This window comes from Anguilla anguilla, chromosome 9 (genome assembly GCF_013347855.1).
Source record: "Anguilla anguilla isolate fAngAng1 chromosome 9, fAngAng1.pri, whole genome shotgun sequence".
NCBI lineage: Eukaryota > Metazoa > Chordata > Actinopteri > Anguilliformes > Anguillidae > Anguilla > Anguilla anguilla.
In genome coordinates this window covers 681,567-694,631 of record NC_049209.1, presented here as the reverse complement: position 1 = coordinate 694,631, position 13,065 = coordinate 681,567, and the positions used below count along the sequence as shown (strand labels likewise).

The 13,065-nt window shown below is 45.7% G+C and overlaps 1 protein-coding gene across 3 annotated transcripts; it reads right to left on the bottom strand.

The window, feature by feature from the left end:
• Nucleotides 1-500: 500 nt before the first annotated feature.
• Nucleotides 501-12,741, bottom strand: slc25a14 (solute carrier family 25 member 14). Of its 3 annotated transcripts, none has more exons than XM_035434203.1 (9): nucleotides 12,585-12,741; nucleotides 11,808-11,906; nucleotides 10,508-10,646; nucleotides 10,295-10,389; nucleotides 7,426-7,511; nucleotides 7,011-7,106; nucleotides 6,072-6,196; nucleotides 5,615-5,828; nucleotides 501-2,892 (listed from the first exon to the last, which is right to left on the bottom strand). In XM_035434203.1, exons 2-9 carry the CDS (start codon nucleotides 11,869-11,871, stop codon nucleotides 2,851-2,853), a joined length of 861 nt encoding a protein of 286 aa, XP_035290094.1. In that variant the 5' UTR covers nucleotides 11,872-11,906; nucleotides 12,585-12,741; the 3' UTR covers nucleotides 501-2,850. The 3 variants fall into 3 exon arrangements, with proteins under 3 accessions (XP_035290094.1, XP_035290095.1, XP_035290093.1); XM_035434204.1 differs by having other exon boundaries at nucleotides 11,808-11,903; nucleotides 12,585-12,737; XM_035434202.1 differs by lacking the exon at nucleotides 12,585-12,741 and having other exon boundaries at nucleotides 11,808-12,082.
• Between the last annotated feature and the right edge of the window lie 324 nt (nucleotides 12,742-13,065).

Below are 13,065 nucleotides of genomic sequence, written 5' to 3'. Positions count from 1 at the left end.
AGAAACTAATTACTGGAGCGCAACATAATTAATAATCCAGATATGCACTAAATATTGCATGGATAAATACTGCATGGATAAATACCCTTTACCTAAAACAGTGCCATTTCTGAGTAAATGGGCTAAATGAAAAATTCCACTTCTAGGTTGCGATACAGTCGATTGCAAACTACAGTAACAAAAACTAAATCAAAATACTAAATAAACGATACAAATGGGAGGAAACCTTTTGCGCACAGCAATCATTTTGCAGAACACACCCATCTTCGTGCTCATCAAAGCGTTTATCGCGGTTATCATGTAGCCAAATCTTTACCTTCCCGCGTCATATCGTACAGTTCTGAAGCTGTACGCGATTAGCTCTCGATCCCGCGCGTTGTTCGCGTTGTTCCCGTGCAGAGCAATTCACGATTAAGCGAACTGCTTAATAGCTAGAGACAATCAGTCAGTCAAATGCAATTCATATAGCACTCTCAATAACGGTTACAACATTACAAACATCAGTATATTTTGTTTTATTTCAGGGTGCACTTTTACTTAAAAAAGCAAGATTCCACCGCTTGAAAGACAGTAAAATATCTGGTTAAAAAAAAAAAAGATTCGAGTAAATCATAAATGTACATACATGTTCAGACACGTGACAAAAGTGCAAATGACTCAGAAATCTGGTTTCCAGTGATTAACAAAACAGTCCAGCATTTTCAAATTACGATATTATGATGGATGTAATGTTTAAAGCTGTCAGTTGACCGTAAAGCATGACTGATCTACTGTGTTCAAGATCCCAAAGCAACAGAAGCTCATAGCTTAGTCATTTTCAATTGCAGTAGTGCCTCCTTGTGGCCACATTGATAACACCATGCCCTTTACTTTCCCCCAGGTGCGCATACAAGTTGACTGGAGGGGAAGCCAAACGGTTTGATCAGTACGCACGAGGTGAACCGGCGCCTGAGGTTCTACTGTAGTAATTAAAATCGGTTCAGACGGGCTGGAGAATCCATGTACTGCAGTCAAACAAGAACGTCACAAGTTCCATTAACATGGAGCTAGGTCTGGTTTGGCAGCAGTGCATGGCTGAGTCAGGTCTGGGCTTCAGGACGCTAGGAGTCTTTCTGCAGCACTTGAACATTCAGATTCAGTTCATTTCAGATTTACTAGAAATGGGCTGTGATGAATCATACAGAATAAATTAATATTCAATTGATAGTTAATCATTGGCTTACAGTGGGGGGCTTAAATTCCATACAAAAATTCACTGTAAAAAATATTTGTACACCTTGTTTTGATTTTAGGAAATTCAGAAAAAGCTAAAAACACCAAGCTGAAAAGTGAAAAGTAAAACTTACTGCGGTTTATGGACCAGAACATGAAAGAAACACGAAACCTACAGAGAACATCGGTACAAATAAAAACACGTGGATCAAGGTGTCCCTTTGTGTCATTACTGATTTTCCATGTCAGGATTTCATTACATACACCAAGAAATACACGTAGAAATACACATGCACATCAGAAAACAGCCCGTTCAGCAAGTAGAAGGCAACTCAAAGGCAGAGACGTGGAGATAAAATGACTTAAATGAAATACCGCTCGCTAAACAGCCATATCTGGGATCATTGGGCAAAAAAGCAAACCTAACAGAAATTACAGTCCCTACATAAAAAATAACTCAGTAGTATGACTCTGGCTGTCCAAAAATATCACAACCACAGGAAGTGCTTTAGCGTTGTGCGTCTTCCCTAAAAACAGAACCTACAGCAGTCCCAGGACTGCTTGAAATGTTGAGTAACAGTACGTCTCAGACACCGCCAGGCCTGTGTAACATACCACATCAGAAATAACAATAAATATGCAACAGTGCAGTTCCTGTTTGGTCACATGGGTTCATGACCTCTTAATATTTCACATGCTTCATTTGGCACCAAACCAGTGCTGAACTCGCCATCAAATGCATGCCTTTCCTCTCCTCTGCATACTCACTAATGCAAAGACCAAACCAAAAACACAAAAAAATTATGACACATTGCTACATACAATTAAATGTGCGTTCCATGATTATCTGAACTCTGAGTGTTTGTTTGTTTGTGTGTGTGTGTGTGTGTGCGCGCGCATGTGTGCACATGCCTGCATTTCAGTCAAAACAGCAGGAGTGGTTTAATGAAGTACATCTCAAAACAACAAAAAGGAAAGTAACAAAACAGGCTTTTAAATCCACTCCAACACGCGCTCCCTGAACAGACCCCGCTACCCCACTCACTCACAGCTCAGCGTCCCTCTCAGACCCTAACCCAAGCCATCCGCTTCAGCACATTCAGCATTCTAAAGATGCAAAGCAGTAACTACAACGGCATCCACAGCGAACATCGCTCCGCTCTGTCTGCGTTAAATAAAATTTTACATCGTAGATATGAACGTCAAACGAAGAGGGGAGTGTTGATGGAGCACAAAATAAATATGCTTTTTAAAAAAGCTGTACCAAAAAAATAAATAATTTAAAAATAAATAGAGCGTAATAAATGTGCATGAAATTAAGCGTTCTGTCTGAGGGAGGAAATGGAGGGACTATGCAAGTGTGAGGACAGGAAGCTGGGGTCTAGCGATTCGAGGTGACTCAAATCTGTGTACCCCACCTTCCCAACACACATATACACGCACGTATGTGCACAAACACGCTCGCAAGCACGTACGCACGTACGCACGCACACACTCACATGCACGGACACACGGACGCACCCGTGCACACACGCACGCGCACATGCACACATGCACACACACACGCACGCACACATGCACGTGCGCACACACGCACACACACTCTGGTCCGGCGAAGCTTCTCATTCCACCCCCTGGTTATAAAGGGAGCTTCTTCAGCTGCTCAAAGGTGATGAAGAACTGAGGCGTTGGTTAAGGAGAATCAGACCTGCCTGTTATTATTAAACATCCTCCCTCAGTGTTTCACTGTCTGACTGTGCATCTGCAGGGCTGAGAAGCCCAGGCCTGCCCTAGAAATGCAGTCTAGCAGCATAACAGGGTAGATCCATAGTGTTACACTAATAGTGCACATCTGTAGTATTAGTAGTGTAGGCCTGTATTATTAATAATGTAGTCTTGTAGTATCAGTAGTGTAATCTCTCAGACTGACAGAGTACACCTGTAGCATTAAAAGAGTAGTCCAGCAGAGGAAGAGAGCTGGCCTGTGGTAGTAATGCAGCTGCTAATGAATCACTCAACATAAGTGAGTTCCCACGTTCTCTCCTGAATTTAAGTGCAACATCTCACCAGTGATTGCCCCTATTGGCTTTCCATTCAGTGGCTTTTAGCCCGTTTCTGTATTCCCCCGTTTCTGTACGCTAACCAGCACAGGGGAGCTGTGCTAACCAGCACAGGAGAGCTGTGCTAACCAGCGCAGGAGAGCTGTGCTAACCAGCGCAGGAGAGCTGTGCTAACCAGCGCAGGAGAGCTGTGCTAACCAGCACAGGAGAGCTGTGCTAACCAGCACAGGAGAGCTGTGCTAACCAGCGCAGGAGAGCTGTGCTAACCAGCGCAGGGGGGCTATGATAATCAGCGCAGGGGAGCTGTGCTAATCATTACATTACATTATAGGCATTTATAATCAGCGCAGGGGAGCTATGCTAACCAGCGCAGGAGAGCTGTGCTAACCAGCGCAGGAGAGCTGTGCTAACCAGCGCAGGAGAGCTGTGCTAACCAGCACAGGGGGGCTATGATAATCAGCGCAGGAGAGCTGTGCTAACCAGCACAGGGGAGCTATGCTAATCAGCGCAGGGGAGCTATGCTAATCAGCGCAGGGGAGCTATGCTAACCAGCGCAGGGGGGCTATGCTAACCAGTGCAGGGGAGCTGTGCTAACCAGCGCAGGGGAGCTGTGCTAACCAGCGCAGGGGGGCTATGCTAACCAGCGCAGGGGAGCTATGCTAACCAGCTAACCAATGCCATGCCAGGTCCCATCTAACTGACAAAGCAGCAATAGCTTTGTCTTCACCTCACAAGGATTCTGCGTGTTACACTGAATGTGTCACACTGGCTGTTTCAGCTTCTATCAGCTGTTCATGTTCATTCATCTGACACTACTGCACCGCATAAATGTCAGAAACACCCCCCCCCCCCCCCACAAAGGCCTGTCAGAAATACCCCCCGCCCCCCCATTTATAAAATGGCCTGAGCCACGAGCTGCTGGGTATTTTTAGCAGAGCATGTAGAACAGAGGAGTCTGCTTACCGCCTGAGCACTGTTGTTCTTTTAATGTGAACACAATAAACCTCCATGACCTCTATTAAAACCACGGCCACCCTGACCATGAATAAACACAACTCCCCAACAACATTCTGAGATGTTTTGCTACAATTAGCATGACACTGGGGGCCGTGGTTGTGCCGGGAGTCCTATAATCTGACACACAGAGCAGCTCTAAACACCATCATCAGCCACATGACTGCCTTCGCCAGAGGCGGGCCTGTACTCTCAGGAGTGATGGACTCATTTCATTACCCTGGAATTCCACTGAAGTTCCACCGGCAGCAGCCACAGGTGGGGATTAAATTAACTCCCTGTGGTGATGGGCGTGGCGGGGCGGGGCGGGGCGTACAGTCAACATCAACCAGCTGTCTGTCTCTATAACCCCCCCCTCCCAACCCCACCCCACCCCAACCCCCCGAAGCAGTAGCAGAGCTTTTGACACAAGCCGTCATTAACGTCTAGTTAAAGGCTATTAACCCACAAAGCGCTCACAGCAGCCTCTTACCTGCTGGAAAATATATTCAGTCCAGTCTGTTCACAAATCAAAAGCGCCATTTGACCCTAAATGTATGACTTATAAAATTACCTTTTAAATCAGACGGTTTGTTTTTTTATGGATTCATTTATCCGTAGCTTTTTGGTTCACCTTTCTTCCGGCACGATTAAAAATGGATGAGTCAGAAGAGTCAGCTCATTCAGTGTGATCCATAAATCTGCAGCAGAAGCCTTTCATATGTTTTAAAGGCCCTTTTTAGCTCAGCATTGAACACACAGAATGAGCCTTTAAAGAATGAATGAGAAGAACCCAAAGGGGTTCATCCACTGCAGCACTAACACAGGGCTCCTCACACAAGAACTCCACACTGATTGTGCTGAGGGTCCGGAGCGTTTCTGCAGCATAAACAATGTTCTCTGTACGTGAAGGAGAACTAGCAGTCAGCACAGCCTTAAAGCATGTCTACGTATAAAGGATCTCGGTATGTAAAGGATCTCTGTATGCAAAGGATCTCTCCATATAAAGGATCTCAGTATGTAAAGGATCTCAGTAAGTAAAGGATCTCTGCATATAAAGGATCTCTGCATATAAAGCATCTCGGTATGTAAAGGATCTCAGTATGTAAAGGATCTCAGTATGTAAAGGATCTCAGTATGTAAAGGATCTCAGTATGTAAAGGATCTCCGTATGTAAAGGATCTCCGTATGTAAAGGATCTCCGTATGTAAAGGATCTCTGCATATAAAGGATCTTGGTATGTAAAGGATCTCAGTATGTAAACGATCTCGGTATGTAAACGATCTCGGTATGTAAACGATCTCGGTATGTAAACGATCTCTGCATCGGCACAGGGGCATAAAGGATACGATGATGTTCCAGGGCCCAAGGCGGAGCCAGTTTGGCCAGAAGCCCTTGTAGAGGGCGAAGAAGCCCTCGTTCCTCCAGGTCTTCATCAGCCCGTCCAGGGTGCCCTTGTATAGGGGGTTGCCCGCCAGCACCCGCTGGTTCATCATGCGAGTCCGAACCACGTCCACTGGGTTTGAGGCTAGCGCCCCCGCCAGGCCACACGCAAAACTGGAACTGAATGGAGAGAGAGAGAGAGAGAGGGACAAAGAGAGAGAGATGACCGGCCATCTTTATCCCGGTGTGCACTGTGTACATTTAAGGTGTGAGATCACAAACATGACTAGAATGCTCTTAATGCTGATGTCACAATCACTGCTGGTAACTGAAAGCAGTGGAGTTCTAGAACCCTGAGTTTTCGTGTTCAAAATGTTACAGACACACACCCGGAAGGATGAAAGGGCAGTGACGCAGACTTACACGAAATGTGTGTATATGGTGTCTCCCATGAGGCCTGAGAGGATCAGGTGCTTCTTGGTGATGTCATAGACAGGAAGCTCGACGCCCACCACGATAGCTGCCCTTTGTGCTGTGGGGATCACACCCTGTGGGAACAGGACACCTGTGAACAGAACTGCTCGCACCGGGAGACTGGCTGACCGCCAGGGCTTCCTGTAAATGTATGTTATTTCGCAAGATACAATTATGCAATTTTATATTTCCATTGATGTAAGCATACTGGTTGGGAAAGGTTGGGAAAACAAGAATAGACACAAAAAAAAGTTTAATCAAATGATTTGAGGAAACCAGCTGAACCATACGAGCAGGGCAAATTAATCTCTTTTTTTTCATTACTTTTGAGTCATCACACCTCATTCCATTTTTAAGTTGAGACTGGCCAATTCATTTAGTAAAAGTGCATCGTTGTTTTACCATGTATAATCTTCCTATGGAACAACAGTAGAAAAAAACCAAACTGTTTAACATTTACCATGCATTCATACAGTAAATGTTTATTTTTCTCCAACAGCTAACATTCAGGAAGAACCAATTACCAACAGTTATTTCAATAAACCTTTACTGTAAAAGAGAGAAAGCTGTACAATCTGACATCTTCATGTACTGACACACACTCACCCTCCTGCCGGTAGATGTACTGACACACACACACTCACCCTCCTGCTGGTAGATTTACTGACACACAGTCACCCTCCTGCTGGTAGATGTACTGACACACACTCACCCTCCACAGCCCGTGAATCCCCTCCTGCTGGTAGATGTACTGACACACACTCACCCTCCTGCTGGTAGATGTACTGACACACACTCACCCTCCACAGCCCGTGCATCCCCTCCTGCTGGTAGATGTACTGACACACACTCACCCTCCTGCTGGTAGATGTACTGACACACACTCACCCTCCACAGCCCACGCGTCCCCTCCTGCTGGTAGATGTTTATGAAGTTGGCCATCATGCTGCCCTGGAGCAGGCTGCCCTGGGCCTGCATGCGGATCTGGGGGAAAGCCGCCATTATCAGCTCCTTCAACACCTCACCCACCAACACCCGTCTGCGCGGGAACTGAGCTCAACCAATCACCCGCCAATACCCGTCTGCGCGGGAACTGAGCTCAACCAATCACCCGCCAACACCCGTCTGCACGGGAACTGAGTTCAACCAATCACCAGCGGTCGCTTCTGTCCAACTGAACTGAGGACAGACTGCGGGTACTTCCCATGAGAAGGCCAGTACCACAGAAATAGGGACATTTCTGTTTAAAATCAGATACTGTATGAAATATCGCAAGTTTATTAAACCCCAGGAGGAATCTTACCTTTAGGACATCGGTTGGGTTGGCCAAGGAGGACGATAAGACTCCAGACAGAACCCCACAGAAGACGTTGATGACCATGGTCTCATCTGCAAGCAGAAAATGGGTTTATGCCATTAAACTCCAAGCACGTCGCACCAAAAACACACAAACAGAGAATTAAGGAAGACAAGAGGCACAGTACCAGATAAAACATGGTAATTCTTCAGGAACAGATTTCCATTAGAATCTCTTTTTTTTTTTTTAAATTGAAAAAAAAAAAAAACATGCATTTCTCTGACAAGTTATTTCCAGTTAATTAAGAGAATTACATACAAAAGCAAACCCAGATGTAGTGCCATTATCCAGTACAAACTGCTATTTTTTATGAAGTGCTAAAATGACAAAGTTGGCTAAAGATTTCCAGTGACTGTGCACCGTGTCTGCACCACAGAAGGACATGAGGTGGAGACCTTTAGAGATTACAGCCAGTCTTACTGCAAATGACCGCTGAAGCTACAGTGGAAGTGTGTGTGAGACAGGAGGGAAAAAACAGGTCAAGTGTAGAACAATAGTTACAGTCCTCCTTGATCAATGTGACCAACAGTTAGTCCAGGCGCCCTTTACATTGGCTGCAGAACGGCCATCGCCAGCCCCCAGGCAAACCAAGGCCTGCATCAGAATAAGCATTCAGCACACAGAGGCACGTCTGGGCAAGGCAAGCAGACTAGAGCAGCAACAACACACTCAACAAATGAAGCAACCCCAAATCTTATTTTCCCCAGTGTACATTTTACTTGAGAGCAGGGGTTCAAACAATACTTTTTTTGCTTTGCCAACTTGTAACTGAAGACACATTGCATGTCACATCCAATCCAGCGTGACGCAGCCTCGCAAGGAACCAATAGGAAAGCAGGCGTCACACTAACGCAAACACGGGTTTAAAGACGCACTTCTGCGAGGGGGGATGCTGGGCTGTTTGCTCAGACGGGAGGTAGATAAAGGCACATCCTCTCCATTTTAAAAATACGCACTGGAGCAAACTGAACAAACACGCATTTGACGAGCTTGCAGTGCTTCCTGTTGGGGGATGTGATGGTTAATGCAGCCGGTCAGTGGGGGATGTGATGGTTAATGCAGCCGGTCAGCTCACACATCAGACCCCCTTCATGCAGACTCCCACACAGGCTCAGAAGCTCCATCTGCAAGGGTTCCCATTCAGCTTCATATCTGCTGAGTTTCCATGTCTTTGGGACGGGGTAATAAAGGTCATCCACAAGTCTGACCATGTTCACCAAAATAACTACTGGGGTGAAGATTTCTAAAAATACATGCTCCAAATACCTCTAACGACCTAATTAGTGGCTTTCACTGAACAGCTGGTACAGTATGGTGTGGACCCCTGCTCTCCCAATGGGACGGGTGATGGCCTGCACTGCCCTAAACTCCCCCCATACAGGGCGTCTGAGAAGACTCCAGCAGAAGGACAGTTTGCCGTTTGAGCGGGAAACTGTCCCTCCGCCCCTCCAGCACCCCAAACGGGGCCCCAGCAGGGCAGCGGGCTGTGGCCTATCCCACCAGCCCGAGGGGGATGCTGACTCACCCCATAACTGGCAACAAAAAAACAAAAAACTAAGCACATGAACACAGCATGGCTCCTTCAGTGCATGACTGTAGGTCTGTGTTAGCGGCTGCGTTTAGCTCTCCAAAGGCAGCTCAACATGCACGCCAGGCTCCGCTTCTTTAAATGAGGAGCCATTTTAAACCGCCAGCAGTGCACTGACAGCAGCCCACTGCAGTCAGAGGCGTCCATGGCAACGGAAACACCGGCACGCAGTGAGCGCCATAATGTTTGGGACAAAGACTTTTTTTTTTTTTTTTATTTGGCTCCGTAATCCACAATTTTGGATTTGTGATCAAAAACATGTGGTTAAAGTACACATGCTCAGTCTTTATTTACGGCCATTTCTATACATATTAATTTCTCCCTGCATAAATTACAGCATTTTTTAAATAAATAATTACACTATTTCAGGGCATTATAATGTTTGGGAAAAATGGCGTCACGGGTGTTTCTGATTAGTCAGGTGCGTTCAATTGCTTCCTTAGCACAGGCATAAGAGAGCCTTTGGAGTTCTGTTATTGCCCTCTGTCAACATGAGGACCACAGCTGTGCCAATGAAAGTCAAGGAAGCCATTATTAAGCTGAGGAATAAAAAATAAAAAAAACTGTCAGAGACATAGGAAAAACATTGGGCTTACCAAAACCAAAACCGGAAAAACGTTTGCAACATTATTGAGAAGAACGAGAGGCCTGGTGAGCTCAGAAATGACAAGGAGCCTGGAAGACCTCGACAGCTGCTGCCCAAAGAATTCTCACCATTATGAAGAACCCCCCCAAACAGCTGCCCAACAGAAACACTTAGAAATACTCTTCACGAGGAAGGTGTGGATCTGTCAGTGACTACGGTCCACAGAAGACTTGACAAACAGAGATACAGAGGCTGCACTGAAAAATGCAAACCACTTGTTAGCCACAAAATCAAGATGGTGTGGTTTTTGTGGATAATTTGGTTTTGTGACTAACTTGGTCTTGTGGATAAATGAGACCAAGATTCACTTGTATCAGAGTGATGGCAAGAGCAAAGTATGGAAGCCAATAGGAACCGCTCAAGATCAAAAGCACCCGCTCAACTGTGAAACATGGTGGGGGAGTTATGATTTGGGCATGTATGGCCACCACATATATTGGGTGACTTGTCTTCATTGATGAATCAAAACTAGATACCAAAAGCTCTTATACCTGCACTACACACCTTAAAACACCACACACCACACACACCACACACACACACCACACGCGCACATACACAACCTCAGCATCCAGACCCACCTTCCGGGTGGCTGACGAACAGCTTCTTCAGCGTGTTGTAGGTGCCGATCTTGATGGTGCCGTAGGAAGCCTGCCGTAGGAGGGCTGGAGAAATCCTATAACACAGCACACACACACAGCGTAGCTTAACTCTCACTGCAAGAGCACAGGAGCCGGGAATTCTGGGAATTTTACGCCTTTAGGCAGCGCTAGCAGAGCTGCGTACGGACTCACCCCGAGTACAGCGCCCGAACCCCCTCCTCCTGGCCGATGCGGAGCAGGGCGTGGAACATCCCCCGGTACCTCACCTCCATGCACTGGCTCTGGCCCTGCACCTGCAGCCGGGTCTTCGTCAGGTCGATGGGGAAGGTACCTGGCAGACCGCAAACAAGTACTCAGCCTCACAGGCCAGACGACACAAATGCAACACCGGCCACTGCCCAAAAAAATAACAGCAGCTCTCCTTGAGACGGAAAGCAGTACGGTACAGTAACCTGAACGATACTGGGCCCCTACAACAGGCAGGCAATAGTTTGGCGTTACATATCTTAGTTGCGGGTGGCGGTGTAGTATAATGGGTAAGGAGGTGGTATTGTAACCTAAAGGTCACAGGTTCGATTCCCAGGTAGGACACCATCGTTGTACCCTTGAGCAAGGTACTTAACCTGCATTGCTTCAGTATATATCCAGCTGTATAAATGGATATATCCAGCCTTGTAAATGCTATGTGTAAAAAAAATAAAAAATAAAAAAATAAAAAATAAAAAGTTGTGCAAGTCGTTCTGGACAAGAGCGTCTGCTAAATACCAGAAATGTAATGATCAGTAAAAAGAAAATGGCCCGAAAAAATTCGCTAACAAGATTTTACACAGTAGGCCGCCATCCCGACTGCACCTGTGAGTATTCACTGACCTTTACAGGAAACAACCGACTGACGTACGACTCTGCGTTAAATCAAGAGGATGCTGCGCAGTTCGTACGAAGACGACTGTCTAGACGGTCTAGATTAGATTATTAGATTGCAAATGGTTTAGTTACCATTGCGAATGCAGATAATATTGAACACCGCACAGTGGAGTCATAATGCATCACCATTGTGTATGAAAATGACGGTTATAACTCAAGCACGAAGCAAGAGGAGTGCGGGGTGCGGATCACAGACGGTTATAAATAGCGCGAGACGGTGATGTTCGCTGCAATTTAACTCCGAGCCATTATTAGGAAAGCCCCGTGGCGGAGTAACAACGAAACCCGTAGCATTCGCATTTACATCAATCCATTTATTCTGTTCTGTCTGACAGCACAATTACCGCGGGTTTCTTTATTAGCCTAAAGCGCACAGCAGACAACCTAGAACAATTAATCATTTGCTGCAACCCCCTCTTATCCGCAGGAATCACCCAGTGCACCTGAATCAAATTACATTTATCGGTGACAGGCGTTGTTCTTTGACAGCGTATTGCTCAATACTCTGGATTCCAAAGACTGCGAGATAGCTGGCCTGCTAAAATAGCCCCGGCATTATTGTGCTTACCAAACTCTGCGACGATGGAGGCCATCCCTCCGTAGATAAACGGTTTCCAGTTGAGATTGGCCATCTCTGTGCTAGCTGCTTCAGTCTGGTGCAGACCTGCTAATAAGAGAAACACACCACCCCAGTACAAACATATAAATACTTTTAAACGCACGAAAACCAGCATTGCGTTCTCCAATCTACAGATGCCGGACCAGGTTTGCAGCATTGCAGCCTCCTGCACCGGAATGAAACACGGACATTAAAAATTCATTCAAACCCCATTGTGGAATTTCCCGGGAACCATTGGTTACACGTTAAGCCAATCAAATTTTACTGAACATCAGTTGGTTTAAAATTGGCCTGAGAAACGCCCACTTCCTAATTCGAGACGGCACAAATGACAGCCTGCAGGCTGCAGCTCTCCAGCATGCCCGCTGATACAGAACTAGCTTGCAATTTGCTAACTGGAACGTGTGAAAGTCGTAGCAATTGTTGCACACGTACTCAGATTATAATAAAAAACCACTGATCTAGCACTCGTTTAATCAGATAAACAGTGCACACAAATAACTGTAAAATTTAAATAAAAAAAACCCCGAACAATCCCTTGAAGAAACACACTTTTCTTGCAAGCGAGTTTTTGGAGTCCACCATCGCAACTAACACCCTGGTTGCTAGGTAGCTTACACTAGTTAGCTACCAAAGCTAATCAGCTATGAATAATTCTAGGTAATAATTCTGAAAGAAGTGTTTATGATTCTATAAGCAAAGTCAACTAATCTACATAATGCTTACCTTTGCCGGAGGTTAGAATCGTACTTTAATTTATTGTATTCTTCATGTTGTCGACCACCTGAAGAGTAGCTAGCTAGCTTGCTAACTTCAGAAATGAAACTTGAACGACTTGCTAGCAGTCCATATTACATGAATGGCGGAGACACCGGAAATGATGTAGAGGAAGTTCCTCAGTCTATGTGGTGTGATGTCACACCCCTTTTCAAAGTCACATTTTTGACCGTGATCAAGATTACGTGATCTGTCCTAGAGATACGCCAGTTTTTCTGTCATTCTACACATTGTAATACTGGTTTTACACAGCAATACAGGTCAGCCGTGTCTCATTTAGGCTATTTCTTTAGCATAGACCAATAAGCGCCGCCAGATGTTGACTCTGCTGTCCACCGTTTAGGTCGGATATATCTCTGATGGAAGCATCTGAATCTGACTCCACGAGCTGCCGTTAACCATATAACGTTGACAAAAACTGAAAATGTTC